We start from the raw sequence: 26,145 nt of genomic DNA, 5'->3' as shown, positions 1-26,145 counted from the left end.
ACTAACTTTCTTCTGAAACATCCTGCCCTGAACTTTCTCTGTGATCACTACTCACTGGAATGATTTTCAAGTATCCTATACTTTCATCATGCTTCTGTTGATTGTGAAATGTTTCCTTTGGCAACAATAAATCCTACCAAAGCTTTCATTTCACCTCCTGAGTCAAATGCCTTACTAAAGTTTTTATTAATTATCCCATATTAAAGCAATTGTGCATTTTTCCCTCTGAAACACTGAACACTGTGTACTTATTATATAAAATTAATCAAAATAGTTACCCAAAGTCTCCAAGTGTATTTTCAGTAAATCTTTGTATTGTCCTTTGTGAGCAAGGGATGTGAAACATGTGCTGTCCTAAACCATCTGATACTTTGGACTTAGTGTGGAATGAATGTAAGTGTGATTGTATGCATGTTTCTGCACATGAATCATTAAATCTAAAGATTTAAAATTTTTTTTCTTTATCATCAGTATAGATAATAAAAGTATCTTTATGTATTTTATTTCTAAGTTCTAGAAGGTTGGAACAACGTTTCCCTGTTACATTGCACTTCTTTTTGATACCTTCAATAAATGTTATACTGGCAATCAACCACTGAACTTTACTCTTAAGATATTAATTTTTAACTTCTGTGCTTATATTGTCATTTCAACTCCATGCTTAGTAACTACAAAACCATTGCAGATCAGTGTGTGAGGGAACTGCCGCCATGAGGTCTGAGAAGTCAGCTTTGGTATTTCTGCTCCTGCAGCTCTTCTGTGCTGGCTGTGGATTCTGTGGGAAGGTCCTGGTGTGGCCCTGTGACATGAGCCATTGGCTTAATGTCAAGGTCATTCTAGAGGAGCTCATAGTGAGGGGCCATGAGGTAACAGTATTGACTCACTCAAAGTCTTTTTTAATTGACTACAGGAAGCCTTCTGCACTGAAATTTGAGGTGGTCCATATGCCACAGGACAAAACAGAAAACAAAGAAACATTTGTTGACCTAGCTCTGAATGTCTTGCCAGGCTTATCAACCTGGCAATCAGTTATAAAATTAAATGATTTTTTTGTTGAAATAAGAGGAACTTTAAAAGTGATGTGTGAGAGCTTTATCTACAATCAGACACTTATGAAGAAACTTCAGGAAACCAACTACGATGTAATGCTTATAGACCCTGTGATTCCCTGTGGAGACCTGATGGCTGAGTTGCTTGCAGTCCCTTTTGTGGTCACACTTAGAACTTCTCTAGGAGGCAATATGGAGCGAAGCTGTGGGAAACTTCCAGCTCCACTTTCCTATGTACCTGTACCTATGACACGACTAACAGACAGAATGACCTTTCTGGAAAGAGTGAAAAATTCAATGCTTTCAGTTTTCTTCCACTTCTGGATTCAGGATTATGACTATGATTTTTGGAAAGAGTTTTATAGTAAGGCATTAGGTAAGAGATTTTGTTTTATTTTTAATTTGGTTATCAAAAGAAATATTTTTAAAAATTGCCATACATTGTCTATGACATACATATGCAGGTCAATGAGTTTTTATTTTAGAAAACGTTGTAACTGTTTTTCATAAGGGAAGTATATTTGTTCTTAATATCAGTAATATACTTAAAAATGATCATCATTAACAAAGAGATTACATTTTATATTTCCTCCAAATAGCGCAAATCTACATCACATATTTAGAGAATCATTGATTGTTAATCTGATTTTTATACCAGTTCTATTGAAATAAGATGCTAATAATTCTTTTCTCTCTCATCATATATTTAAAAAGCAATCTTCACAAAGTCCTCTTTGAATTATTTTTTCAAGAGTCACTAAAATGAAACATTTTCTAGAATTCTTTAATTTCTTAGGTGATTACTTCACAAAAACTTGAAAAAAATATTATTAAAAGTTAAAAACCTATGGTCTTGTGGGGCATGAGATAGTAGAATGTTTGCTTTACTGATATACACCCCCGTTTGACTTATTTTTATTTCTTTGCTTTACTGATAAAAAGTTGTTTTGCTTTGCAATTTTCATATACAGTTGTGATCTGAGCTAGTCAATGCAAGACATGTTTTTATCCAAATATGTTTGAGAAATATGTAGAAACACGAACAAAAGAATAATCATATTAGAAACTAAAATACTGTTTAATGTATTCCACTGAATTCTAATATATAGACTGTTTCACAGAAATAATATTCAGAGGATCCTACTTCAAATGTCCTTAGCCTTAGGCATGATTTTGATTTACATGTATTGATTTGCCTTAAATAATTTTGTATTCAGTAATCTCTGACTAGCAGCAAATAGCCTACCAGGCTTTATGGATGTAGGTAAATAATTCAAAGACCTTGGCCTCAAGTCTATATTAAGATATGAATTGAAAGAGGTACAGCTATGTAGAGATCACTGGCAAACTTTGGTAAATTATGACTATAGTTAAAGCCCCCTGATAAGACTGAAATTTAAAATAAAACAAAACTGTTATCAAAGATGAAAAAAGGGGTGAAAGAGTATTTTCCTATAAACAAAAGTAGGTTCTGGCCATGCGTTCAGAAAGCCCCCAACAATTCTTTAAAAATCATTTCACTGATTTTTAAAAATCATTTAAAAATCATTTCAATTCTTTAAAAATCATTGAGCGGTGGCTCAAGCCTGTAATCCCAGCACTTTGGGAGGCCGAGACGGGCGGATCACAAGGTCAGGAGATCGAGACCATCCTGGCTAACACGGTGAAACCCCGTCTCTACTAAAAAAAATACAAAAAGCTAGCTGGGCGAGGTGGCGGGCGCCTGTAGTCCCAGCTACTCGGGAGGCTGAGGCAGGAGAATGGCGTGAACCCGGGAGGCGGAGCTTGCAGTGAGCTGAGATCCGGCCACTGCACTCCAGCCCGGGTGACAGAGCGAGACTCCGTCTCAAAAAAAAAAAAAAAATCATTTCACTTGATCATTGAGCAACTTGAAAAATTAATAACTAGATTTATTCCATAGCTCCAACTTACTAAATTATTGATTATTATATATTTTATAGAATTATCTATTGTGAGTCTAAATCAAGAGTACATATTAAAACAACTATAGGAAAAATGATATCAATCAATTTCAACTCATGGTTTTATTTCCATAAGTTCTTATGCACAGGCATATTTCATTTTATTATACTTTGCTTTATTGTGCTTCACAAAAAATGAAATTTATAAATTAAAGGTTTTTGAAAACCCTGCATCAAGCAAATCAGTTTTGCATAATATTTCCAACAGAAAGTATATACTTTTTGACTCTATCTCATATTGTCATTTATTGGACTTTTTCAAATGTTTCATTATTATATCTGTTATGGTGATCTGGGATCAGTTTTCTTTGATGGTTACATGTTATCCAGCTTGGGGGCACCTTGGTTTCTTTCCGTATAAGACTGCAAACTTAATTATAAATGTTGAGCATGTACTAACTGCTTCACTGATTTGTTTCCCCATCCCACTTCTTCTCAGGCCTCCCTATTCCCTGAGACACAGTAATATAACATAAAACGACTTCTACATGTTCCAGTGAGAGGAAAACTAGCAGTTCTCTCAATTTAAATCAAAATGTAGAAAGGAATAAGTTTAACGAGTACTATAGTTTAGATAGAGTTTGCTTGTCTCTACAAAATCCTGTGTTGAAATTCGATCACCAATAATGGAGGTGGGCATTGATGGGAGATGTTTGGGTAATTAGAGTAGATCCCTTATGAGTACATTAATGCTCTCCCTGGGGAAAAGGGTGAGTAAGTTCTCACTCTATTAGGTACTAGGAGAGATAATTATTAAAAAGAGCCAGGAACATCCATCCTCTTTCTCTTGCTTAATCTCTCATTTTCTGATCACTGCACTTACTGGCTCCCAACATCTTCTGCAATGAATGGAGGAAACCAGAGGTCTTCACCAGATGCAGATGTTGGTGCCATGGTGCCATGTTTCTTGTATATCCTGAAGAATTGTGATCCAAATAAAAACCTTCTTGTTTTACAAATTAGACAGGCTCAGTTATTCCTTTATAGCAACAAAAAGGACTGAGACAGGCCAAAACCTATACCATTGCACTAAACAGTTAAACAGGATGTGAATGCAAAGGAAAAGTTTTTGGAGGAAACTAAAAGTGCTACTCTAGCATACATACAAATGATAAGAATAAACAAACATTATCACTGCAGATATGGAGAAAGTTTTAGTTGTCTGGAGAGAAAATCAAATTAGCTAGCTAGCTGCAGTGATTCATATCTGAAATCCTAGTGACTTGGGAGGCTCAGGTGGGAGAATGGCTTGAGCCCAGAAGTTTGAAGTCCAAGGCTGCAGTGAGCTATGATTGCTCCCCTGCACTCCAACCCAGATGATAGAGCAAAACCACTTTAAAAAAAAAGGAAAGAAAAGAAAAGAAAAGAAAAGAAAAAATTAAACCAGCCACAACATTGCCTTAAGTTTTGGCTTTAGCTAAAAACTGATACATAGTAAAACCTTAACTATTCAGTTGCATGAAGCCTTAGAGAGAAGAGGAAGGTGCAGAAAACAGACTGAAGCTAGCAGAGGTTGATTAATGAAGCTTACAGAAATAAACTGCCTACATGATGTAAAAGTTCAATGTGAATCAGTAGAAAGTCATGCAGAAGACTTAGCTAATATTCTCAGCAAAGGCGGTTGCAGTAAACAACTGATTTTCCATGTAGACCAAACAGCCTTCTGTTGGAAGAAGATGCCATTTAAAACTTTCGTAGCTAAAGAGGAAAAGCTAATACTTGGCTTCAAAGCTACAAAAAACAGGCTGAATCTCCTGTAGTGGCTAATACAGCTGGTAACAAAGTTAAAGCCAATGCTCATTTACTATTGTAATAATTATAGAGGACTCAATAATTATGTTAAATCTACTTTCCCTGTGTTCTATCAATGGAACAACAAAGCCTGGATGATATCACATCTGTATATGACATGGCTTATTGAATATTTTAAGCACACTGTTGACCTTTAATGCTCAAAAAAAAAAAAAAAAAGGATTCCTTTCAAAATATTGCTGCTCATCGACAATTCACATGGTCACCAAAGAGATATGATTAAGATGTACAGATATTAATATTGTTTGCATGCTTCCTATCATTACATCCATATTACATTCCATGGATCATATAACCTTGACTTTCAAGGCTTATGTAAGATATATATTTTGTAAGACTATAGCTCTCAGTAATAGAGAAAGTGTTTTAAAAATCTTCTCAAAAGGATTTTTCATTCTAGATTCCATTAAGAACATTCATGATTCATGAGAGGAATTCAACATATTTACATTAACAAGAATTTGGGAAAAAATGATTCCAACTCTCCTGGATGATGTTGAGGGATCGAAGCCATCATTTGAGGAATTCACTGTGGATGGGGTGGTCATGGAAAAAGAAATAAAATTATAGGTGGGCCTGAAGGTTTATCTAAATTGCTATAATATCATGATAAAACTAAAACCTGTAAAACAGATGAGGAGGTGCTTTTTAAACAGTTGCTTTTTATAGATGAACAAAGAAATTGGTTTCGTGAGTTGGAATCTTCTCCCAGTGAAAATGCTATGAACATTGTTGAAATGGCTACAACTGACTTAGAATATTACACAAACTTAGTTGATAAGACAGCATCAGGGTTTGAGAGAACAGATTCAAATTTTGAAAGAAATTCTACTATGGGTAAACTGCTATGAAACAGCATCATATGCTACAGAGAAATCTTTCATGAAAAGATGAGTCAATTCATGCAAAAATCTTCATTGTTGTATAATTTTAAAAAATTGTCCAGCCACCCTGATCAATCAACAGTAATCAACAGCGAAGCAAGACCCTACACCAGAAAAAAAACAAACAACAACAACAAAAACCTCACTTACTGAAAGCTCAGCTGACTATTAGCACTTTTTAGCCATACTTTTAACTAAGGTATGTGCATTGTTTTTTAAATGTGATGATATTGCACAGCTAAAAGACTACAAGATATGGTGAACATAACTTTTATATGTCCTTGGACCCAAATTTGTGTGAATCACTTTATTGGCATATTCCTTTTATTGAGATGAACTGCAATTTAACCCACAATATCTCCAAGACATGTGTGTATGGCATTTCAAATAAGATGTAATTTATCTACTTTAATATAAAAAGCAAATTTAATTTTCTTTCCGTTGATCATCTTTATATACGTTACTGTATATTTATCCTTAAAATATTGAATGACTCCAATTGTTCAAAACTGAGTCTTTTTTAAATGAGAACTAATATCACATTAATTAAAAACATCTAGAGGTTGGTAATGCAGGTAGCATGTGAGGCACAGAAAACAACAAATCTAGAGGACGTAAATGCATTTGCTTGGAAGTTGAGAGATAGCTCTATTCTAATTTCTGGTAACTTCAAACTGAGTATCTTCAGTACAATTTATTCAATATCAAATTAAAGACATTTGGATTTATGACCTAGGAAAAAACTTCAAACATTAAAATGTGATGACTTTAAAAAAGAGGTTCTCCACACTATGGTGTATAACACCACCAACTTTGATTTGAATTTTAAAGAGAAAAGAATTATCTTATGGGGTTTTATCTTTTTATGAGTTGCAAAATATGTTTTTGTAAAGAGATATGAATTACTTCATTATTTGCAGTCAGCCATTCTTCTGATTAAAAGCCTAAAATTAAATCTTGAAAATGTGTTTTTCTTCAAAACACATCTTTTGAGAGAAACACTAAAGTAAGTGTATGATAATCATAGTATGTACATGGGTGCTTCACAACCCAAAAAGAGGATTGTTATGGGTAAAAATTAGTCAAAGAATTCCTACTAATAAAACAATAACCTATTAATTAATGATATGCAATTCAGCATGTTAAAAGGAACCGATCCTGGTGGGATTATGGAAAGATACACCTCTGACTATAGATTAGAAAACACAGAGATGTTGTTTGGTGAAGATATTGTGGGACTCATCTATCATCTGCGATTAACTTGAAGAGGTAAAAAATGAGTAATAAATTTATTTGTATTTTGGAGTTGTGTCTTTTTTTTAAGTTGTGAAAATACACTTAAATATGACTGTCCTTCCTTCCTTCCTTCCTTCCTTCCTTCCTTCCTTCCTTCCTTCCTTCCTTCCTTCCTTCCTTCCTCCTCCCTCCCTCCCTCCCTCCCTGCTTCCTTCCTTCCTTCCCTCCTTCCTTCCTTCTTTCCTTCCTTTTTTCCTTCCTCCCTTCCTTCCTTCTTTCTTTCCTTCCTTTTTTCCTGCCTCCCTTTCTTCTTTCTTTCCTTCCTTCCTTTTTTCCTGCCTTCCTTCCTTCTTTCCTTCCTTCCTTCCTTCCTTCCTTCCTTCCTTCCTCCTTCCTTCCTTTCTCCCTTCCTCCTTCCTTCCTTCCTCCTTACTTCCTTTCTCCCTTCCTTCCTTCTTTCCTTTCTTCCTTCCTTCCTTCCTCCTTCCTTCCTTTCTCCCTTCCTTCCTTCTTTCCTTTCTTCCTTCCTTCCTTCCCTCCCTTCCTTCCTTCCTCCTTCCTTCCTTTCTCCCTTCCTTCCTTCTTTCCTTCCTTCCTTCCTTCCCTCCCTCCCTTCCTTCCTTCCCTCCCTCCCTTCCTTCCTTCTTTCCTTCCTTTCTTCCTTTTTCCTTACCTCCCTCCTTCCTTCCTTCCCTCCTTCTTTCCTTCCTTCCTTCCTTCCTTCCTTCCTTCCTTCCTTCCTTCCTTCCTTCCCTCCTTTCTTTCTTTGTCTTCTTTCTTTTTTCCTTTCTTTCTTTTTTTTCTTCTGTATTATTTCAATAATTTTCCCTTTCATTTGACATCTAAAAGCCATGCTGTTCTAGAGGACCTAAACTTATTTTTTTCTTAATAGTTTATTGAAAGATTAGTGGTACAATTTTTATTTAAATTGTATGTTAATTCATTCTGTTATTTATTTTATTTAGGAAGGCCCACTACATTATGTGAGACTGTGGGAAAAGCTGAGATATGGCTAATACGAACATATTGGGATTTTGAATATCCTCAACCATACCAACCTAATTTTGAGTTTGTAGGAGGATTACACTGTAAACCTGCCAAACCTTTGCCTAAGGTAGGACTATTATATTAAGGAATATTATGTACTTTATGGCATGACTTGTTTTCCCCTGAAAGATTACAACCTTAGTTATAGAAAGATGATGTTGAATGTCTTCTGTTTGCAACTCTGTATTTATTTTCCATGCCACAGGGGCTTTTATAGGTGATATATGTCTTTTCTGCATTATGATAAGAAAGTAGGCAGAAGAATGTCATGATTAGAATAGATTTTAAAATACTAGTGTTACAATAGTTTGGATAATACATTGAATTAGTATGGAATTGGAGCCATGAAGATCACTAAAAAGAATGTTCAATCCTTTCTCACAATCAAACTGGGCTTATGAACAAGGATATTTGTCATGATAGTACAGAAATAATCGTATTTTCATGAGACATATTGGATACATTCCACAGGAGTTGGTGAGTGAGAGAAAATAAACGATGAAGGAAGACAAGAAATAAAGGAAATTTTCTATAAATGGAATATTTAAGTGTTTAAACATAATGATGGCTTTTACTCAAATAAGTACTTAGAAGTAATCTTGTTTGTGATTTATGTGATGAATTCTGTGTTGTGACTATTCACTTAGAGCTCATGAGAATTTTAGATGAGGTTTTATAAAAGCCACTTGAGAAAAACAAGGTTTCAATCTCTGTAGACAGAAATCTAAATATTGATAGTCATCAAGACAAAGTAGAGCTCATGGAAATGATTTTGCAGCCTGCAGGTTTCTTTTGGAGTGAAAACAAAATTGTATACTATATTCCTAAATGATCAGAGGAAAAAATTATAGTTCAAGGAATGTTGAAAGAAACAATATTGAGAAGCAAAAGTGAGTAATAGCTGCTCTAGTTTTTTAATAGTTTTGTAAGTATGTCTTGAGTTCATTGTCCCAAAAGTGGCTATTAGCTCTAGCTTTGACCTGACAAGGTTCCAGGGTATTTAGTCATGGAAATTCATAATCTACCTCTCATGAGATACTTTTTATTCTGATGAACAGCCTAATGCCTAAGTGTGCAATCTATACCAAGATTGTTCTTATAGGGAACTTGTTTACACTGGAAGACACCAATGTGTCTCTTGTATGTCCTATGTCTTCTTTATTTCTACAAAGATAACCACTCTATAGGAAATCGTGACCAGGCCAGATGTTATGTTTGTGTTGGTCAAGTGAGAAACAGAGGAGAAACTTAACCAAATACATAAAATAACAGAAGCTGTGCACTTTCACCATTTCTAGAGAAAAGAGTTCAGTATCTCTTATAGGAACATTGGGAATAAGAAAGTTCTCTGGGAAAAGCACATTCAACCAATGAGTGGAGACCAAGAAAGAGAGTGAGGGATCTGTGTTCCAAAATGTTTACTGGGATCCAGGGTGTTACCTACGTGGGTTTCCAGTGGGGAACTGTAACTGGGAGGTTTAATGCAAGCAGGCACAAGTTCCTTGGAGGCATTCTGAGACTGAAAGGTAGTCACTTGGGCATATCTGCACAGTCACTGTGGAGTACAGAGGATCAGTGATGCAAGTCCAAGTGGGTTGTATCTAGATGTCCTATAGGATGATTATCAGGAGGCAGTGTGTAAGCAAAGATACTGACTGAACACATTGAAGAAATGGAAGGAGGTGGAAGATTTTAAGCAGAGTCAGTGTTGACTGAGACCTGCTTCTGCTATGGGAAAGTTCAACTTATATTTTAAATGCATAGCTAGACAACATAAAATTGTAAGAATTTACCACTGTAGCTATGGTAACAATACTAGGTTTACCAATCACTACAGGGTGAAAAGAAAAACCTCATTTCCTGTTTTATGGAAATATAATCAAAATCCTTTTAGGAAGGGTTCAGAGCCATTAGGATTTCCAGAAAAATTATGGGCTTTGTGGTAAGATGTGTACTGATGAACACAATTTTATTTAATAATTGTTAATATAATTTTACTTACCAGGAAAGTTATACCAGAAAATCAAGCTCTCGTAAGTCATGGCATCTGTATCTAAAATAGAGATACAGAAGGAGGGGTGACAATTTTCATCATTCTCTAGGTAATCTCCCATGCCATACTAGCTTTTATTCTCACACTCCAGATTTTACACACACACACATGCAAATGTACACACACAAACACACACTCACATAAATAATCATAGAAGTCATTTTTTTAAAAAGTTGGATCCATACAGTATTAATTTATTAGGTAAAAGCTTTCGTGCTGATAATTTTACAAGTTTAATTGAGACACAGTTTAGGGCTGTCTTACACTAAATATTTCTTTTTCTTTTTCTTTTTAAAATTTGACATGTAATAACTGCACGTGTTTAAAAGAAATGCTGTGGTATTGCAATACATTTATACATTGTATAATAATGATATCAAGATACTTAATAAACCCATCATCTAAATACTTATCATTTCTTTGTGGTGATAACATTCAGAAACTTGCTTTCTAACTATCTTGAAATATGTAATACATCACTATTAACTATAGTTACCCAACAACTTAATATAATAACAGAACACATTCTTCCAAATTATAACTTTGAATCCCTTGATCCACCATTTCTCATTGCCCTCCCTACTATCTCTTCACCCTCTAGTAACCACAATTCTACTCTCTACTTCCATTATGATTAATTTTTCTGATTCCACATATAAGGGATACCATGCTATCTCTGCCTGGATTATTTCAGTTAACATTATGCTCGGCAGGTTGATTCATATTTCTACAAATGACAAAATTTCATTCTTTTATATATATATTTAATGAAATGGATATATATATACACACATTGGAAAAAATATATATATCTCTCTCCAGTGGAATGCTATTGAGCTATTAAAAAAGCTTATATATAATAGAAATAGCACTTATATATATCTAATGGAATGGATATATATATATATATAATGGAATTGATATATATAGCTATACAGAAAAACACACATAATACATATATCCATTCCATTGAATATATGTGTATATATATATTCAATTATATGTATATTAATTCCATTGAATATATATATTCAATTATATATATATATTCATTCCATTGAAAATATATATATATTCAAACAAGCATATATATATCCAATGGAATAGACACATATATATGTATATATTTTTTCCATATTTTCTTTATGTATTTCTTCATTAAAGGATGTTTATAGGTTGACTCATTCCTTGGGTATATGAATAATGGTGATGTAAACATAGAAAGACAGCTATCTCTATGACTTTTTAGTTTATTTATATATATACCCAGTAATGGAAATGCTGTATCATATGGTAGTTTTATTTTCAATTTTTGAGGAACTACCATACCGTTTTCCTTACTGATTGTAATAATTTGCATTTTCCTCAACACTTTATAAAAGATCCTGTTTCTCTGCATACTTGCTAACACTTGTTTTTTTGTTTGTCTTTTTGTTAATAACCATAACAAAGATGTTGTGATATCTCATTTTAGTTTTGATTTGCATTTCCCTGATAATTAGTGATTTTGAGCATTTTGCAATATACTTCTTAGTCACTGAGAGTCTTCTTTTGAGAAATGTCTATTCAGGTATTTTACTTATTTTTTAATCAAATTAGTAATTTATTTTTATTGACTGATGTTACTTCTATGTATATTTGAGATAGTAACTCATTGTCAGATTCATAGTTTGCAAATTTTTTTCGTGTTGTGGATTGTCTCTTCACTCTATTGTTTGCTTCATTTTCTCTGCGCAAGCTCAATACTTTGATATAACCCATTTATATAGTTTTGCTTTTGTTGGCTGTGCTTGTGAAATCCTATCCAAAAAAAAATCATTGCCTAGACCAATGTCACAAATCATTCCTCCTATAGTTTCTTCTAGTAATTGTATAATGTTTGGTCTTACTTTTAAATTTGTAATTCATTTTTACTTACTTTGTATACGGTGAGAGAAAGGGGTCTAGTTTCATTTTTTGCATGTGGATATGCAGTTTTCCTAGCACCACTTAGTGAAGAGGTTGTCTTTTTTCTATTATGTGTTCTTGGCACCTTTGTCAAAAGTCAATTAGCTGCTATCTTCCTCCATTTGTGTTGTTATAAAGGAATACATGAGACTAGAAAATGTATATAGCAAATAGAATTATCTGAATCATAGTTCTGCATACTGTACAAGAAGCACAGAACTGACTTCTGCTTGGCCTCTGGCAAGGTTCTCAGGATGCTTCCACTTGAGGTAGAAGGCAAACAAGAGGTGGTATATGCAAAGGTCACATGACAAGAGATGAGTCCACAAAGAGGGGATGTGGGAGAGTGCCAAGTTTTGCTAAACAACTAGCTCTTATAAGAACTAATAAACATACCCCTCCCAGGCAGGGGATTAATCTATTCATGAGGGATATGCTTCCATGACACAAGCACATTCTGTTAGGTTCTACCCCCAATATGGGGGATCAAATTTTAACATGAAGTGTGGAGGGCTCAACTATCCATACTATGATAGCAGTAAATGCATAAATTTATTTTGTGGATCTCTATTCTATATAGCATTGGTCTATGTATCTGTTTTCCTGACACTGCCATACCGTTTTGATGATGACATCTATATATATAATCCTTTAAGTTCTAAGGTAAATGTACATGATGTGCGTGTTTGTTACATAGGTACACATATTCCATGTTGGTTTACTGTATGCATCAACTTGTCATTTACATTATGTGTTTTTCCTAAGGCTATCCCTCCCCCAGCTCCCCAGCCAACAACAGGCCAGATGTGTGATTAATTCTATTTTTAGAATTAATAGATTCCCTGCCCTGTTAATTCTATTTTTAATATTTTTTGAGAAACCTCCATACTGTTTTCTAGTAGTGCCATTTTTTCCCCCAGTGTGTGATGTTCCCCTTCCTGTGTCCAAGTGTTCTCATTGTTCAATTCCCACCTATTTCAATTCCCACCTATGAGTGAGAACATGCAATGTTTGGTTTTCTTTTCTTGAAATAGTTTGCTGAGAATGATGGTTTTCAGCTTCATCCGTGTCCCTCAAAAGGACATGAACTCATCCTTATTTATGGCTGCATAGTATTCCATGGTGTATATATGCCACATTTTCTTTATCTAGTCTATCATTGGTGGACATATGGGTTGGTTCCAAGTCTTTATTATTGTGAATAGTGCTGCAATTAACATATGTGTGCATGTGTCTTTATAGTAGCATGATTTATAATCCTTTGGGTATATTCCCAGTAATGGGATCACTGGATCAAATGGTATTTCTAGTTCTAAATCCTTGAGGAATCTCCACACTGTCTACCACAATGGCTGGACTAATTTACATTCCCACCAACAGTGGAAAAGCGTTCCTATTTCTCCACATCCTCTCCAGCATCTGTTGTTTCCTGACTTTTTAATGATCACCATTATAACTCACATGTGATAGTATCTCATTGTGGTTTTGGTTTGCATTTCTCTGATGACCAGCAATGATGAGCATTTTTTCATGTGTCTGTTGGCTTCATAAATGTCTTCTTTTGAGAAGTGTCTTTTCATATCCTTTGCCCACTTTTTGATGGAGTTGTCTGTTTTTTTTCCCATAAATTTGTTTAAGTTCATTGTAGATTCTGGATATTAGCCCTTTGTCAGATGGGTAGATTGCAAAAATTTTCTCCCATTCTGTAGGTTGTCTTTAACTCTGATGGTAGTTTCTATTGCTGTGCAGAAGCTCTTTGGTTTAATTAGACATCATTTGTCTATTTTGGCTTTTGTTACCATTGCTTTCGGTGTTTTAGTCATGAAGCCCTTGCCCATTCCTATGTTCTGAATGGTATAGCCTAGGTTTTCCTCTAGGATTTTTATGGTTTTAGGTATAACATTTAAGCCTTTAATCCATCTTAAATTAATTTTTGTATAAGGTATAAGAAGGGATCCATTTTCAGCTTTCTACATATGACTAGTGTGTTTTCCCAACACCATTTATTAAATAGGGAATCCTTTCTCCATTTCTTGGTTTTGTCAGATTTGTCAAAGATCACATGGTTAGAGATGTGTGGTGTTATTTCTGAGGCCTTTGTTCTGTCCCATTAGTCTATATATCTGTTTTGGTACCATTACCATGCTGTTTTGGTTACTGTAGCCTTATAATATAGTTTGAAGTCAGGTACTGTGATGCCTCCAGCTTTGTTATTTTTGCTTAGGATTTTCTTGTCAATGTGGGCTCGTTTTCACTTCTACATTAACTTTAAGGTAGTTTTTTTTCCAATTCTGTGAAGAAAGTCATCAGTAGCTTGATGGATGGGCATGGCATTGAATCTATAAATTACCTTGGGCAATATGGCCATTTTCACTATATTAATTCTTCCTATCCATGAGCATGGAATGTTATTACATTTGTTTGTGTCCTCTTTTATTTCATTGACTGGTGGTTTGTAGTACTCCTTGAAGAGATCCTTCACATCCCTCGTAAGTTGGATTCCTAGGTATTTTATTCTGTTTGTAGTAATTGTGAATGAGAGTTCAATCATGATTTAACTGTTTGTCTGTTATTGTTGTATAGGAATGCTTGTGATTTTTGCTCATTGATTTTGTATCCTGAGATTTTGCTGAAGTTGCTTATCAGCTGAAGAAGATTCTGGGCTGAGATGAAGGGGTTTCTTAAATATGCAGTCATGTCATCTGCAAACAGGGAAAATTTGATTTACTATTTTCCTAATTAAATACCCTTTTTTCTTTCTCTTTCCTGATTGCCCTGGCCAGAGCTTCCATCGCTGCATTGAATAGGAGTGGTGAGAGAGGGCATCCTTGTCTTGTGCCAGTTTTCAAAGGGAATGCTTCCAGTTTTTGCCCACTCAGTATGATATTGGCTATGGGTTTGTCATCAATAGCTCTTATTATTTTGAAATGTGTTCTATCAATTCCTAGTTTATTGAGAGTTATCAGCATGAATGGTGTTGAATTTTGTTGAAGGTATTTTCTGCATCTATTGATATAAACATGTGGTTTTGTCATTGGTTCTGTTTATGTGAAGGATTACATTTATTGATTTGTGGATGTTGAACCAAACTTGCATCCCAGGGATGAAGCCAACTTGATCGTGGTGGATAAGCTTTTTGACATGCAGCTGGATTTGGTTTGCCAGTATTTTATTGAGAGTTTTTGCAGTTATACTCCTCAGAGATATTGGTCTAAAATTCTCTTTTTTGTTGTTGTGTCTTTGCCAGGTTTTGGTATCAGGATGATGCTGACCTCATAAAATGAGTTAGGGAGGATTTGCTGTTTTTTCTATTGATTGGAATGGTTTCAGAAGGAATGGTATCAGCTCCTATTTGTACCTCTGATAGAATTTGGCTGTGAATCCATCTGGTCCTGGACTTTTTTTTTTTTTTTTTTTTTTTTTTTTTTTTTGGTTGGTAGACTATTATTGCCTCAATTTTTGAGGCTGTTATTTTTCTATTCAGAGATTCAAATTTTTCCTGGTTTAGTCTTAGGAGGGTGTATGTGTCCAGGAATTTATCCATTTCTTCTAGATTCTCTAGTTTATTTGCATAGAGGTGTTTATAGTATTCTCTGATGGTAGTTTGTATTTCTGTGGGAACAGTGATGATATTCTCTTTATCATTTTTATTGTGTCTATTTGATTCTTTTCTATTTTATTCTTTATTAGTCTTGCTAGTGGTCTGTCTGTTTTGTTGATCTTTTCAAAAAACCAGCTCCTGGATTCATTGATTTGTTGAAGGGCTTTTTGTGTACCTACCTCCTTCAGTTCTGCTCTGATCTTAGTTATTTCTTGTCTTCTGCCAGCTTTTGAATTTATTTGTTCTTGCTTCTCTGGTTCTTTTAATTATGATGTTAGGGTATTGATTTTAGATCTTTCTTTCTTTCTTTTGTGGGCATTTAGTGCTATAAATTTCCCTCTACACACCGACTTAAATGTGTCCCAGAGATTCTGAAACATCGTATCTTTGTTCTCATTGATTTCAAATAACATCTTTATTTCTGTCTTCGTTTTGTTATTTCTCCAGTAGTCATTCAGGTGCAGGTTGTTCAGGTTCCATGTAGTTGTGCGGTTTTGAGTGAATTTCTTAATCCTGAGTTCTAATTTGATTGCACTGTGGTCTGAGAGACAGTTTGTTGTGATTTCTGTTCTTTTGCATTTGCTAAGGAGTGCTTTACTTCCAACTATGTGGTCAATTTTCGAATAAGTGTGATGTGGTGCTGAGAAGAATGTATATTCTATTGATTTGAAGTGGAGAGTTTAGTAAATATCTACTAGGTCTGCTTGGTGCAGAGTTGAGTTCAAGTCCTGGATATCCATGTTAACCTTCTGCCTTGTTGATCTGTCTAATATTGACAGTGGGGTGTTAAAATCTCCCATTATTATTGTATGTCTCTTTATAAGTCTCTAAGAACTTGCTTTATGAATCTAGGTGCTCCTGTATTGGGTGCATATATATTTAGGATAGTTAGCTTTGCTTGTTGAATTGATCCCTTTACCATTATGTAATGGCCTTCTTTGTCTCTGTTGATCTTTGTTGATTTAAAGCCTGTTTTATCAGAGGGTAGGATTGCAACCTCTGCCTTTTTTTTTTTTTTTTTTTTTTTTTGAGACTATGTGTGTCTCTGTATGTGAGTTGGGTCTCCTGAATACAACATACTGATGATTCTTGACTCTTCATCCAATTTGACAGTCTGTGTCTCTTAATTGGGCCATTTAGCCCATTTCCATTTAAGGTTAATCTTCTTATGTGTGATTTTGATCCTGTCATTATGAGGTTAGCTGGTTATTTGCTCATTAATTGATGCAGCTTCTTTTTTTTTTTTTTTTTCTCGATATTAAAGTTGCTTTATTCAGTGTGGGTTTCTCACATTTTTTTCTTTTTTTTTAAATTATACTTTAAGTTCTAGGGTACATGTGCATAATGTCCAGGTTTGTTACATATATATACTTGTGCCATGTTGGTGTGCTGCACCCATCAACTCGTCAGCACCCATCAACGCATCATTTACATCAGGTATAACTCCCAATGCAATCCCTCCCCTCTCCCGCCTCCCAGTGATAGGACCCAGTGTGTGATGTTCCCCTTCACGAGTCCAACTAATCTCATTGTTCAGTTCCCACCTATGAGTGAGAACATGCAGTGTTTGGTTTTCTGTTCTTGTGATAGTTTGCTGAGAATGATGGTTTCCAGCTGCATCCATGTCCCTACAAAGAACACAAACTCATCCTTTTTTATGGCTGCATAGTATTCCATGGGGTATATGTGCCACATTTTCTTAATCCAGTCTGTCACTGATGGACACTTGGGTTGATTCCAAGTCTTTGCTATTGTGAACAGTGACGCAAAAAAGATACATGTGCATGTGTCATTATAGCAGCATGATTTATAATCCTTTGAGTATATACCCAGTAATGGGATGGCTGGGTCACAAGGTACTTCTAGTTCTAGATCCTTGAGGAATCGCCACACTGTTTTCCATAATGGTTGAACTAGTTTACAATCCCACCAACAGTGTAAAAGTGTTCCTATTTCTCCACATCCTCTCCAGCACCTGTTGTTTCCTGACTTTTTAATGGTTGCCATTCTAACTGGTGTGAGATGGTATCTCATTGTGGTTTTGATCTGCATTTCTCTGATGGCCAGTGATGATGAACATTTTTTCATGTGTCTGTTGGCTGTATGAATGTCCTCTTTTGAGAAATGTCTATTCATATCCTTTGCCCACTTTTTGATGGGGTTGTTTGTTTATTTCTTGTAAATTTGTTTGAGTTCTTTGTAGGTTCTGGATATTAGCCCTTTGTCAGATGAGTAGATTGCAAAAATTTTCTCCCATTCTGTAGGTTGCCTGTTCAACTGATGGTAGTTTCTTTTGCTGTGCAGAAGCTCTTAGTTTAATGAGATCCCATTTGTCAATTTTGGCTTTTATTGCCGTTGCTTTTGGTGTTTTAGACATGAAGTCCTTGCCCATGGCTATGTCCTGAATGGTATTACCTAGGTTTTCTTCTAGGGTTTTTATGGTATTAGGTCTAACATTTAAATCTCTAATCCATTTGAATTAATTTTTGTATAAGGAGTAAGGAAAGGATCCAGTTTCAGCTTTCTACTTATGGCTAGCCAATTATCCCAGCATCATTTATTTAATAGGGAATACTTTCCCCATTTCTTGTTTTTGTCAGGTTTGCCAAAGATCAGATGACTGTAGATGTGTGGTATTATTTCTTAGGACTCTGTTCTGTTCCATTGGTCTATATCTCTGTTTTGGTACCAGTACCCTGCTGTTTTGGTTACTGTAGCCTTGTAGTATAGTTTGAAGTCAGGTAGCGTGAGGCCTCTATCTTTGTTCTTTTGACTTAGGATTGTCTTGGAGATGCAGGCTCTTTTTTGGTTCCATATGAACTTTAAAGCAGTATTTTTCCAATTCTGTGAAGAAAGTCATTGGTAGCTTGAAGGGGATGGCATTGAATCTATAAATTACCTTGGGCAGTATGGCCATTTTCACGATATTGATTCTTCCTAACCATGAGCATGGTATGTTCTTTCATTTGTTTCTGTCTTCTTTTATTTCACTGAGCAGTGGTTTGTAGTTCTCCTTGAAGAGGTCCTTTACATCCCTTGTAAGTTGGACTCCTAGGTATTTTATTCTCTTTGAAGCAATTGTCAATGGAAGTTCATTCATGATTTGGCTCTCTGTTTGTCTGTTACTGGTGTATAAGAATGCTTGTGAATTTTGCACATTAATTTTGTATCCTGAGACTTTGCTGAAGTTTCTTATCAGCTTAGGGAGATTTTGGGCTGAGACAATGGGGTTTTCTAAATATACAATCATGTCATCTGCAAACAGGGACAATTTGACTTCTTCTTTTCCTAACTGAATACCCTTTATTTCCTTCTCTTGCCTAATTGCCCTAGCCAGAACTTCCAACACTATGTTGAATAGGAGTGGTGAGAGAGGTCATCCCTGTCTGGTGCCAGTTTTCAAAGGGAATTTTTCCAGTTTTTGCCCATTCAGTATGATATTGGCTGTGGGTTTGTCATAAATAGCTCTTATTATTTTTAGATACGTTCCATCAATACCAAATTTATTGAGAGTTTTTAGCATGAAGGGCTATTGAATTTTGTCAAAGGCCTTTTCTGCATCTATTGAGATAATCATGTGGTTTTTGTCTTTGGTTCTGTTTATATGCTGGATTATGTTTATTGATTTGCGAATGTTGAACCAGCCTTGCATCCCAGGGATGAAGCCCACTTGATCGTGGTGGATAAGCTTTTTGATGTGCTGCTGGACCCGGTTTGCCAGTATTTTATTGAGGATATTTGCATCGATGTTCATCAGGGATATTGGTCTAAAATTCTCTTTTTTTGTTGTATCTCTGCCAGGCTTTGGTATCAGGATGATGTTGGCCTCATAAAATGAGTTAGGGAGGATTCCCTCTTTTTCTATTGATTGGAATAGTTTCAGAAGGAATGGTACCAGCTCCTCCTTTTACCTATGGTAGATTTCAGCTGTGAATTCATCTGGTCCTGGACTTTTTTGGTTGGTAGGCTATTAATTATTGCCTCAAATTCAGAGCCTGCTATTGGTCTATTCAGGGAATCAAATTCCTGGTTTAGTCTTGGGAGAGTGTAAGTGTCCAGGAAATTATCCATTTTTTCTAGATTTTCCAGTTTATTTGCGTAGAGGTGTTTATAGTATTCTCTGATGGTAGTTTGTATTTCTGTGGGGTCGGTGGTGATATCCCCTTTATCATTTTTAATTGCGTCGATTTGATTCTTCTCTCTTTTCTTCTTTATTTGTCTTGCTAGTGGTCTGTCAATTTTGTTGATCTTTTCAAAAAACCAACTCCTGGATTCATTGATTTTTTGGAGAGTTTTCTGTGTCTCTATCTCCTTCAGTTCTGCTCTGATCTTAGTTATTTCTTGCCTTCTGCTAGCTTTCGAATGTGTTTGCTCTTGCTTCTCTAGTTCTATTAATTGCGATGTTAGAGTGTCAATTTTAGATCTTTCCTGCTTTCTCTTGTGGGCATTTAGTGCTATAAATTTCCCTCTACACACTGCTTTAAATGTGTCCCAGAGATTCTGGTATGTTGTATCTTTGTTCTCATTGGTTTCAAAGAACATCTTTATTTCTGCCTTCATTTCGTTATGTATACAGTAGTCATTCAGGAGCAGGTTGTTCAGTTTCCATGTAGTTGAGCGGTTTTGATTGAGTTTCTTAGTCCTGAGTTCTAGTTTGATTGCACTGTGGTCTGAGAGACAGTTTGTTATAATTTCTGTTCTTGTACATTTGCTGAGGAGTGGTTTACTTCCAATTACATGGTCAATTTTGGAGTAAGTACGATGTGGTGCTGAGAAGAATGTATATTCTGTTGATTTGGGGTGGAGAGTTCTATAGATGTCTATTAGGTCTGCTTGCTGCAGAGATTAGTTCAATTCCTGGATATCCTTGTTAACTTTCTGTCTCGTTGATCTGTCTAATGTTGACAGTGGAGTGTTGAAGTCTCCCATTATTATTGTATGGGAGTCTAAGTCTCTTTGTAAGTCTCTAAGGACTTGCTTTATGAATCTGGGTGCTCTATTTAGGATAGTTAGCTCTTCCTGTTGAATTGATCCCTTTACCATTATGTAATGGCCTTCTTTGTCTCTTTTGATCTTTGATGGTTTAAAGTCTGTTTTATCAGAGACTAGTATTGCAACCCCCGCTTTTTTTTGTTCTCCATTTGCTTGGTAAATCTTCCTCCATCCCTTTATTTTGAGCCTATGTATGTCTCTGGGTGTGAGATGGGTCTCCTGAATACAGAAGACTGATGGGTCTTGACTCTTTATCCAGTTTGCCAGTCTGTGTCTTTTAATTGGAGCATTTAGTCCATTTACATTTAAGGTTAAGATTGTTATGTGTGAACTTGATCCTGCCATTATGATATTAACTGGTTATTTTGCTCGTTAGTTGATGCAGTTTCTTCCTAGCCTCGATGGTCTTTACATTTTGGCATGTGTTTGCAATGGCTGGTACCGGTTGTTCCTTTCCATGTTTAGTGCTTCCTTCAGGGTCTCTTGTAAGGCAGGCCTCAGGGTGACAAAATCTCTAAGCATTTGCTTATCTGTAAAGGATTTTATTTCTCCTTCACTTATGAAACTTAGTTTGGCTGGATATGAAATTCTGGGTTGAAAATTCTTTTCTTTAAGAATGTTGAATATTGGCTCCCACTCTCTTCTGGCTTGGAGAGTTTCTGCCGAGAAATCTGCTGTTAGTCTGATGGGCTTCCCTTTGTGGGTAACCCGACCTTTCTCTCTGGCTGCCCTTAGATTTTTTCCTTCATTTCAACTTTGGTGAATCTGGCAATTATGTGTCTTGGAGTTGCTCTTCTCGAGGAGTATCTTTGTGGCGTTCTCTGTATTTCCTGGATTTGAATGTTTGCCTGCCGTACTAGGTTGGGGAAGTTCTCCTGGATGATATCCTGAAGAGTGTTTTCCAACTTGGTTCCATTTTCCCCCTCACTTTCAGGCACCCCAATCAGACGTAGATTTGGTCTTTTTACATAATCCCATACTTCTTGCAGGCTTTGTTCATTTCTTTTTCTTCTTTTTTCTTTTGGTTTCTCTTCTCTCTTCATTTCATTCATTTGATCCTCAATCACAGATACGCTTTCTTCCAGTTGATCAAGTCGGTTACTGAAACTTGTGCATTTGTCACGTATTTCTCGTGTCATGGTTTTCATCTCTCTCATTTCGTTTATGACCTTCTCTGCATTAATTACTCTAGCCATCAATTCTTCCACTTTTTTTTCAAGATTTTTAGTTTCTTTGCACTGGGTACGTAATTCCTCCTTTAGCTCTGAGAAATTTGATGGACTGAAGCCTTCTTCTCTCATCTCGTCAAAGTCATTCTCCATCCAGCTTTGATCCATTGCTGGCGATGAGCTGCGCTCCTTTGCCGGGAGAGATGTGCTCTTATTTTTTGAATTTCCCGCTTTTCTGCCCTGCTTTTTCCCCATCTTTGTGGTTTTATCTGCCTCTGGTCTTTGATGATGGTGACGTACTGATGGGGTTTTGGTGTAGGTGTCCTTCCTGTTTGATAGTTTTCCTTTTAACAGTCAGGACCCTCAGCTGTAGGTCTGTTGGAGATTGCTTGAGGTCCACTCCAGACCCTGTTTGCCTGGGTATCAGCCGCAGAGGCTGCAGAAGATAGAATATTTCTGAACAGTGAGTGTACCTGTCTGATTCTTGCTTTGGAAGCTTCCTCTCAGGGGTGTACTACACCTTGTGAGGTGTGGGGTGTCAGACTGCCCCTAGTGGGGGATGTCTCCCAGTTAGGCTACTCAGGGGTCAGGGACCCACTAGAGCAGGGAGTCTGTCCCTTCTCAGATCTCAGCCTCCGTGTTGGGAGATCCACTGCTCTCTTCAAAGCTGTCAGACAGAGTTGAATGTGTCTACAGAGGTTTCGGCTGCGATTGTTATTGCCCTGTCCCCAGAGGTGGAGTCTACAGAGACAGGCAGGTTTCCTTGAGCTGCTGTGAACTCCACCCAGTTCGAGCTTCCCAGTGGCTTTGTTTACCTACTTAAGCCTCAGCAATGGCGGGTGCCCTTCCCCCCCCAGCCTCGCTGCTGCCTTGCCGGTAGATCACAGACTGCTGTGCTAGCAATGAGGGAGGCTCCGTGGGTGTGGGACCCTCCCGGCCAGGTGTGGGATATGATCTCCTGGTGTGCCTGTTTGCTTAAAGTGCAGTATTGGGATGGGAGTTACCCGATTTTCCAGGTGTTGTGTGTCTCAGTTCCCCTGGCTAGGAAAAGGGATTCCCTTCCCCCTTGCGCTTCCCAGGTGAGGCAATGCCTCGCCCTGCTTCAGCTCTCGCTGGTCGGGCTGCAGCAGCTGACCAGCACCGATCGTCCGGCACTCCCCAGTGAGATGAACCCAGTACCTCAGTTGAAAATGCAGAAATCACCGGTCTTCTGTGTCGCTCGCACTGGGAGTTGGAGACTGGAGCTGTTCCTATTCGGCCATCTTGCTCCGCCTAAAATTCTTTTCTTTAAGAATGTTGAATATTGACCCCCACTCTCTTCTGGCTTGTAGAGTTCCTGCCGAGAGATCTGCTGTTAGTCTGATGGGCTTCCCTTTGTGGGTAACCCGACCTTTCTCTCTGGCTGCCCTTAAGATTTTTTCCTTCATTTCAACTTTGGTGAATCTGGCAATTATTTGTCTTGGAGTTGCTCTACTCGAGGAATATCTTTGTGGCATTCTCTGTATTTCCTGAATTTGAATGTTGACTTGCCCTACTAGGTTGGGGAAGTTCTCCTGGATGATATCCTGAAGAGTGTTTTCCACCTTAGTTCCATTTTCCTCCTCAATTTCAGGCACCCCAATCAGACGTAGATTTGGTCTTTTTACATAATCCCATACTTCTTGCAGGCTTTGTTCATTTCTTTTTCTTCTTTTTTCTTTAGATTTCTCTTCTGGCTTCATTTCATTCATTTGATCCTGAATTGCTGATACTCTTTCTTCCAGTTGATCGAGTTGGTTACTGAAACTTGTGCATTTGTCACGTATTTCTCGTGTTATGGTTTTCATCTCTGTCTATTCGTTTATGGCCTTCTCTGCATTAATTATTCTGGTTTTCAATTCTTCCACTCTTTTTTCAAGAGTTTTAGTTTCTTTGCTCTGGGTACGTAATTCCTCCTTTAGCTCTGAGAAGTTTGATGGACTGAAGTTTTCTTCTCTCATCTCATCAAAGTCATTCTCCATCCAGCTTTGATCTGTTGCTGGCGATGAGCTGCGTTCCTTTGGAGGGGGAGATGCTCTCTTATTTTTTGAATTTCCAGCTTTTCTGCCCTGCTTTTTCCCCATCTTTGTGGTTTTATCTGCCTGTGGTCTTTGATGATGGTGACGTACTGATGGGGTTTTGGTGTGGGTGTCCTTCCTGTTTGTTGGTTTTCCTTCTAACTGTCAGGACCCTCAGCTGTAGGTCTGTTGGAGATTGCTTGAGGTCCACTCCAGACCCTGTTTGCCTGGGTATCAGCAGCAGAGACTGCAGAAGATAGAATACTGCTGAACAGCGAGTGTACCTGTCTGGTTCTTGCGTTGGATGCTTCCTCTCAGGGGTGTACTCCACCCTGTGAGGTGTGGGGTGTCGGTCTGCCCCTAATGGAGGATGTCTCCCAGTTAGTCTACTCAGAGGTCAGGGACCCACTTGAGCAGGCGGTCTGTCCGTTCTCAGATCTCAACCTCCGTGTTGGGAGATCCACCGCTCTCTTTAAAGCTGTCAGACAGAGTTGCTTGCATCTGCAGAGGTTTCTGCTGCTTTTGTTGTTGTTGTTGTTGTTGTTGTTTAGCTGTGCCCTGTCCCCAGAGGTGGAGTCTACAGAGACTGGCAGGCCTCCTTGAGCTGCTGTGAGCTCCACCCAGTTGGATCTTCCCAGGGCTTTGTTACCTACTTAAGCCTCAGCAATGGCGGTGCCCCTCCCCCAGCCTAGCTGCTGCCTTGCAGTTAGATCGCAGACTGCTGTGCTAGCAATGAGGAAGGCTCCCTGGGTGTGGGACCCTCCTGGCCAGGTGTGGGATATAATCTCCTGGTGTGCCCGATTGCTTAAAGTGCAGTATTGGGGTGGGAGTTACCCGATTTTCCAGGTGTTGTGTGTCTCTGTTCCCCTGGCTGGGAAAAGGGATTCCCTTCCCCTTTGTGCTTCTCAGATGAGGCGATGCCTCGCCCTGCTTCAGCTCTTGCTGGTCGGGCTGCAACAGCTGACCAGCACCGATTGTCCGGCACTCCCGAGTAAGATGAGCTCAGTACCTCAGTTGATAATGCAGAAATCACCTGTCTTCTGTGTCGCTCACGCTGGGAGCTGGAGACTGGAGCTGTTCCTATTGGCCATCTTGCTCCGCCCCCTTGATGCAGTTTCTTCATAGCATTTCTTGTCTTTACAATTTGGCATGTTTTTGCAGTGGCTGGTACCAATTGCTCTTTTCCATGTTAAGTGCTTCCTTCAGGGTCTCTTGTAAGGCAGGCTTGGTGGTGACAAAATCTCTCAGCATTTGCTTGTCTGTAGAGGATTTCATTTTTCCTTCACTTATGAAGTTTAGTTTGGCTGGATATCTGATTCTGGGTTGAAAATTATTTTCTTTAAGAATGTTGAATATTGGCCCCCACTCTCTTCAGGCTTGTAGGGTTTCTGCTGAGAGATCTGCTCTTTGTCTGATGGGCTTTCCTTTGTCGGTAACCTGACCTTTCTTTCTGGTTACGCTTAGCATTTTTTTTTCTTCATTTCAACCTTGGTGAATCTGACAATTATTTGTCTTGGGGTTGGTCTTCTCAAGGATTATCTTTGCGGTGTTCTCTGTATTTCCTGAATTTGAATGTTGGCCTGCTTTGTTATGTTGGGAGATTTCTCTTGGATAATATCCTGAAGAGTGTTTCCTAACTTGGTTCCATTTTCTCCATCACTTTAAGGTATGCCAATCAAACATAGATCTGGTCTTTTTACATAGTCCCATATTTCTTGGAGGCTTTGTTTCTTTCTTTTTACACTTTTTTCCCTAAACTTGTCTTCTTGCTTTATGTCATTAATTTGATGTTCAATCACTGATATCCTATTTTCCAATTGATCAAATTGGCTATTGAAGCTTGTGCATGCGTCACAAAGTTATCATGCCATAGTTTTCAGCTCCACCAGGTCATTTAAGGTCTTCTCTACACTGTTTATTCTACTTAGCCATTCGTCTAACATTTTCTCAATGCTTTTAGCTTCTTTGCAATGGGTTAGAATATGCTCCTTTAGCTTGGAGAAGTTTGCTATTACAGACCTTCTGAAGCCTACTTCTGTCAAGTCATCAAAGTCATTCTCCTTCCAGCTTTGCTCCATTGCTGGTGAAGAGTTGCAACCCTTTGGAGGAGAAGCAGCACTCTGGTTTTTAGAACATTCAGTTTTTCTGCTCTGGTTTCTCCCCATCTTTGTGGTTTTATCTACCTTTGGTCTTTGATGTTGGTGACCTACAGACGGGGTTTTGATGTGGATGTCCTTTTTGTAGATGTTGATGCTATTCCTTTCTGTTTGTTAGTTTTCCTTCTAATAGTCAGGTCCCTCAGCTGCAAGTCTGTTGGAGTTTGCTGGAGGTCCACTC

At 37.4% G+C, this 26,145-nt stretch overlaps 1 protein-coding gene across 1 annotated transcript in view; it reads left to right on the top strand.

The window, feature by feature from the left end:
* The first annotated feature begins 644 nt into the window (after positions 1 to 644).
* Positions 645 to 26,145, top strand: part of UGT2A3 (UDP glucuronosyltransferase family 2 member A3) — a 37,463-nt gene continuing 11,962 nt past the window's right edge. The window contains exons 1-2 of the mRNA XM_050791408.1: positions 645 to 1,425; positions 7,929 to 8,077. Coding sequence (XP_050647365.1) covers positions 711 to 1,425; positions 7,929 to 8,077 — 864 coding nt within the window. The 5' untranslated portion in view covers positions 645 to 710. The remainder of the gene's footprint in view (positions 1,426 to 7,928; positions 8,078 to 26,145) is intronic.

This window comes from Macaca thibetana, chromosome 5 (genome assembly GCF_024542745.1).
Source record: "Macaca thibetana thibetana isolate TM-01 chromosome 5, ASM2454274v1, whole genome shotgun sequence".
NCBI lineage: Eukaryota > Metazoa > Chordata > Mammalia > Primates > Cercopithecidae > Macaca > Macaca thibetana.
The sequence above is the reverse complement of the archived record's forward strand: the minus strand, read 5'-3'. Positions and strand labels throughout refer to the sequence as shown.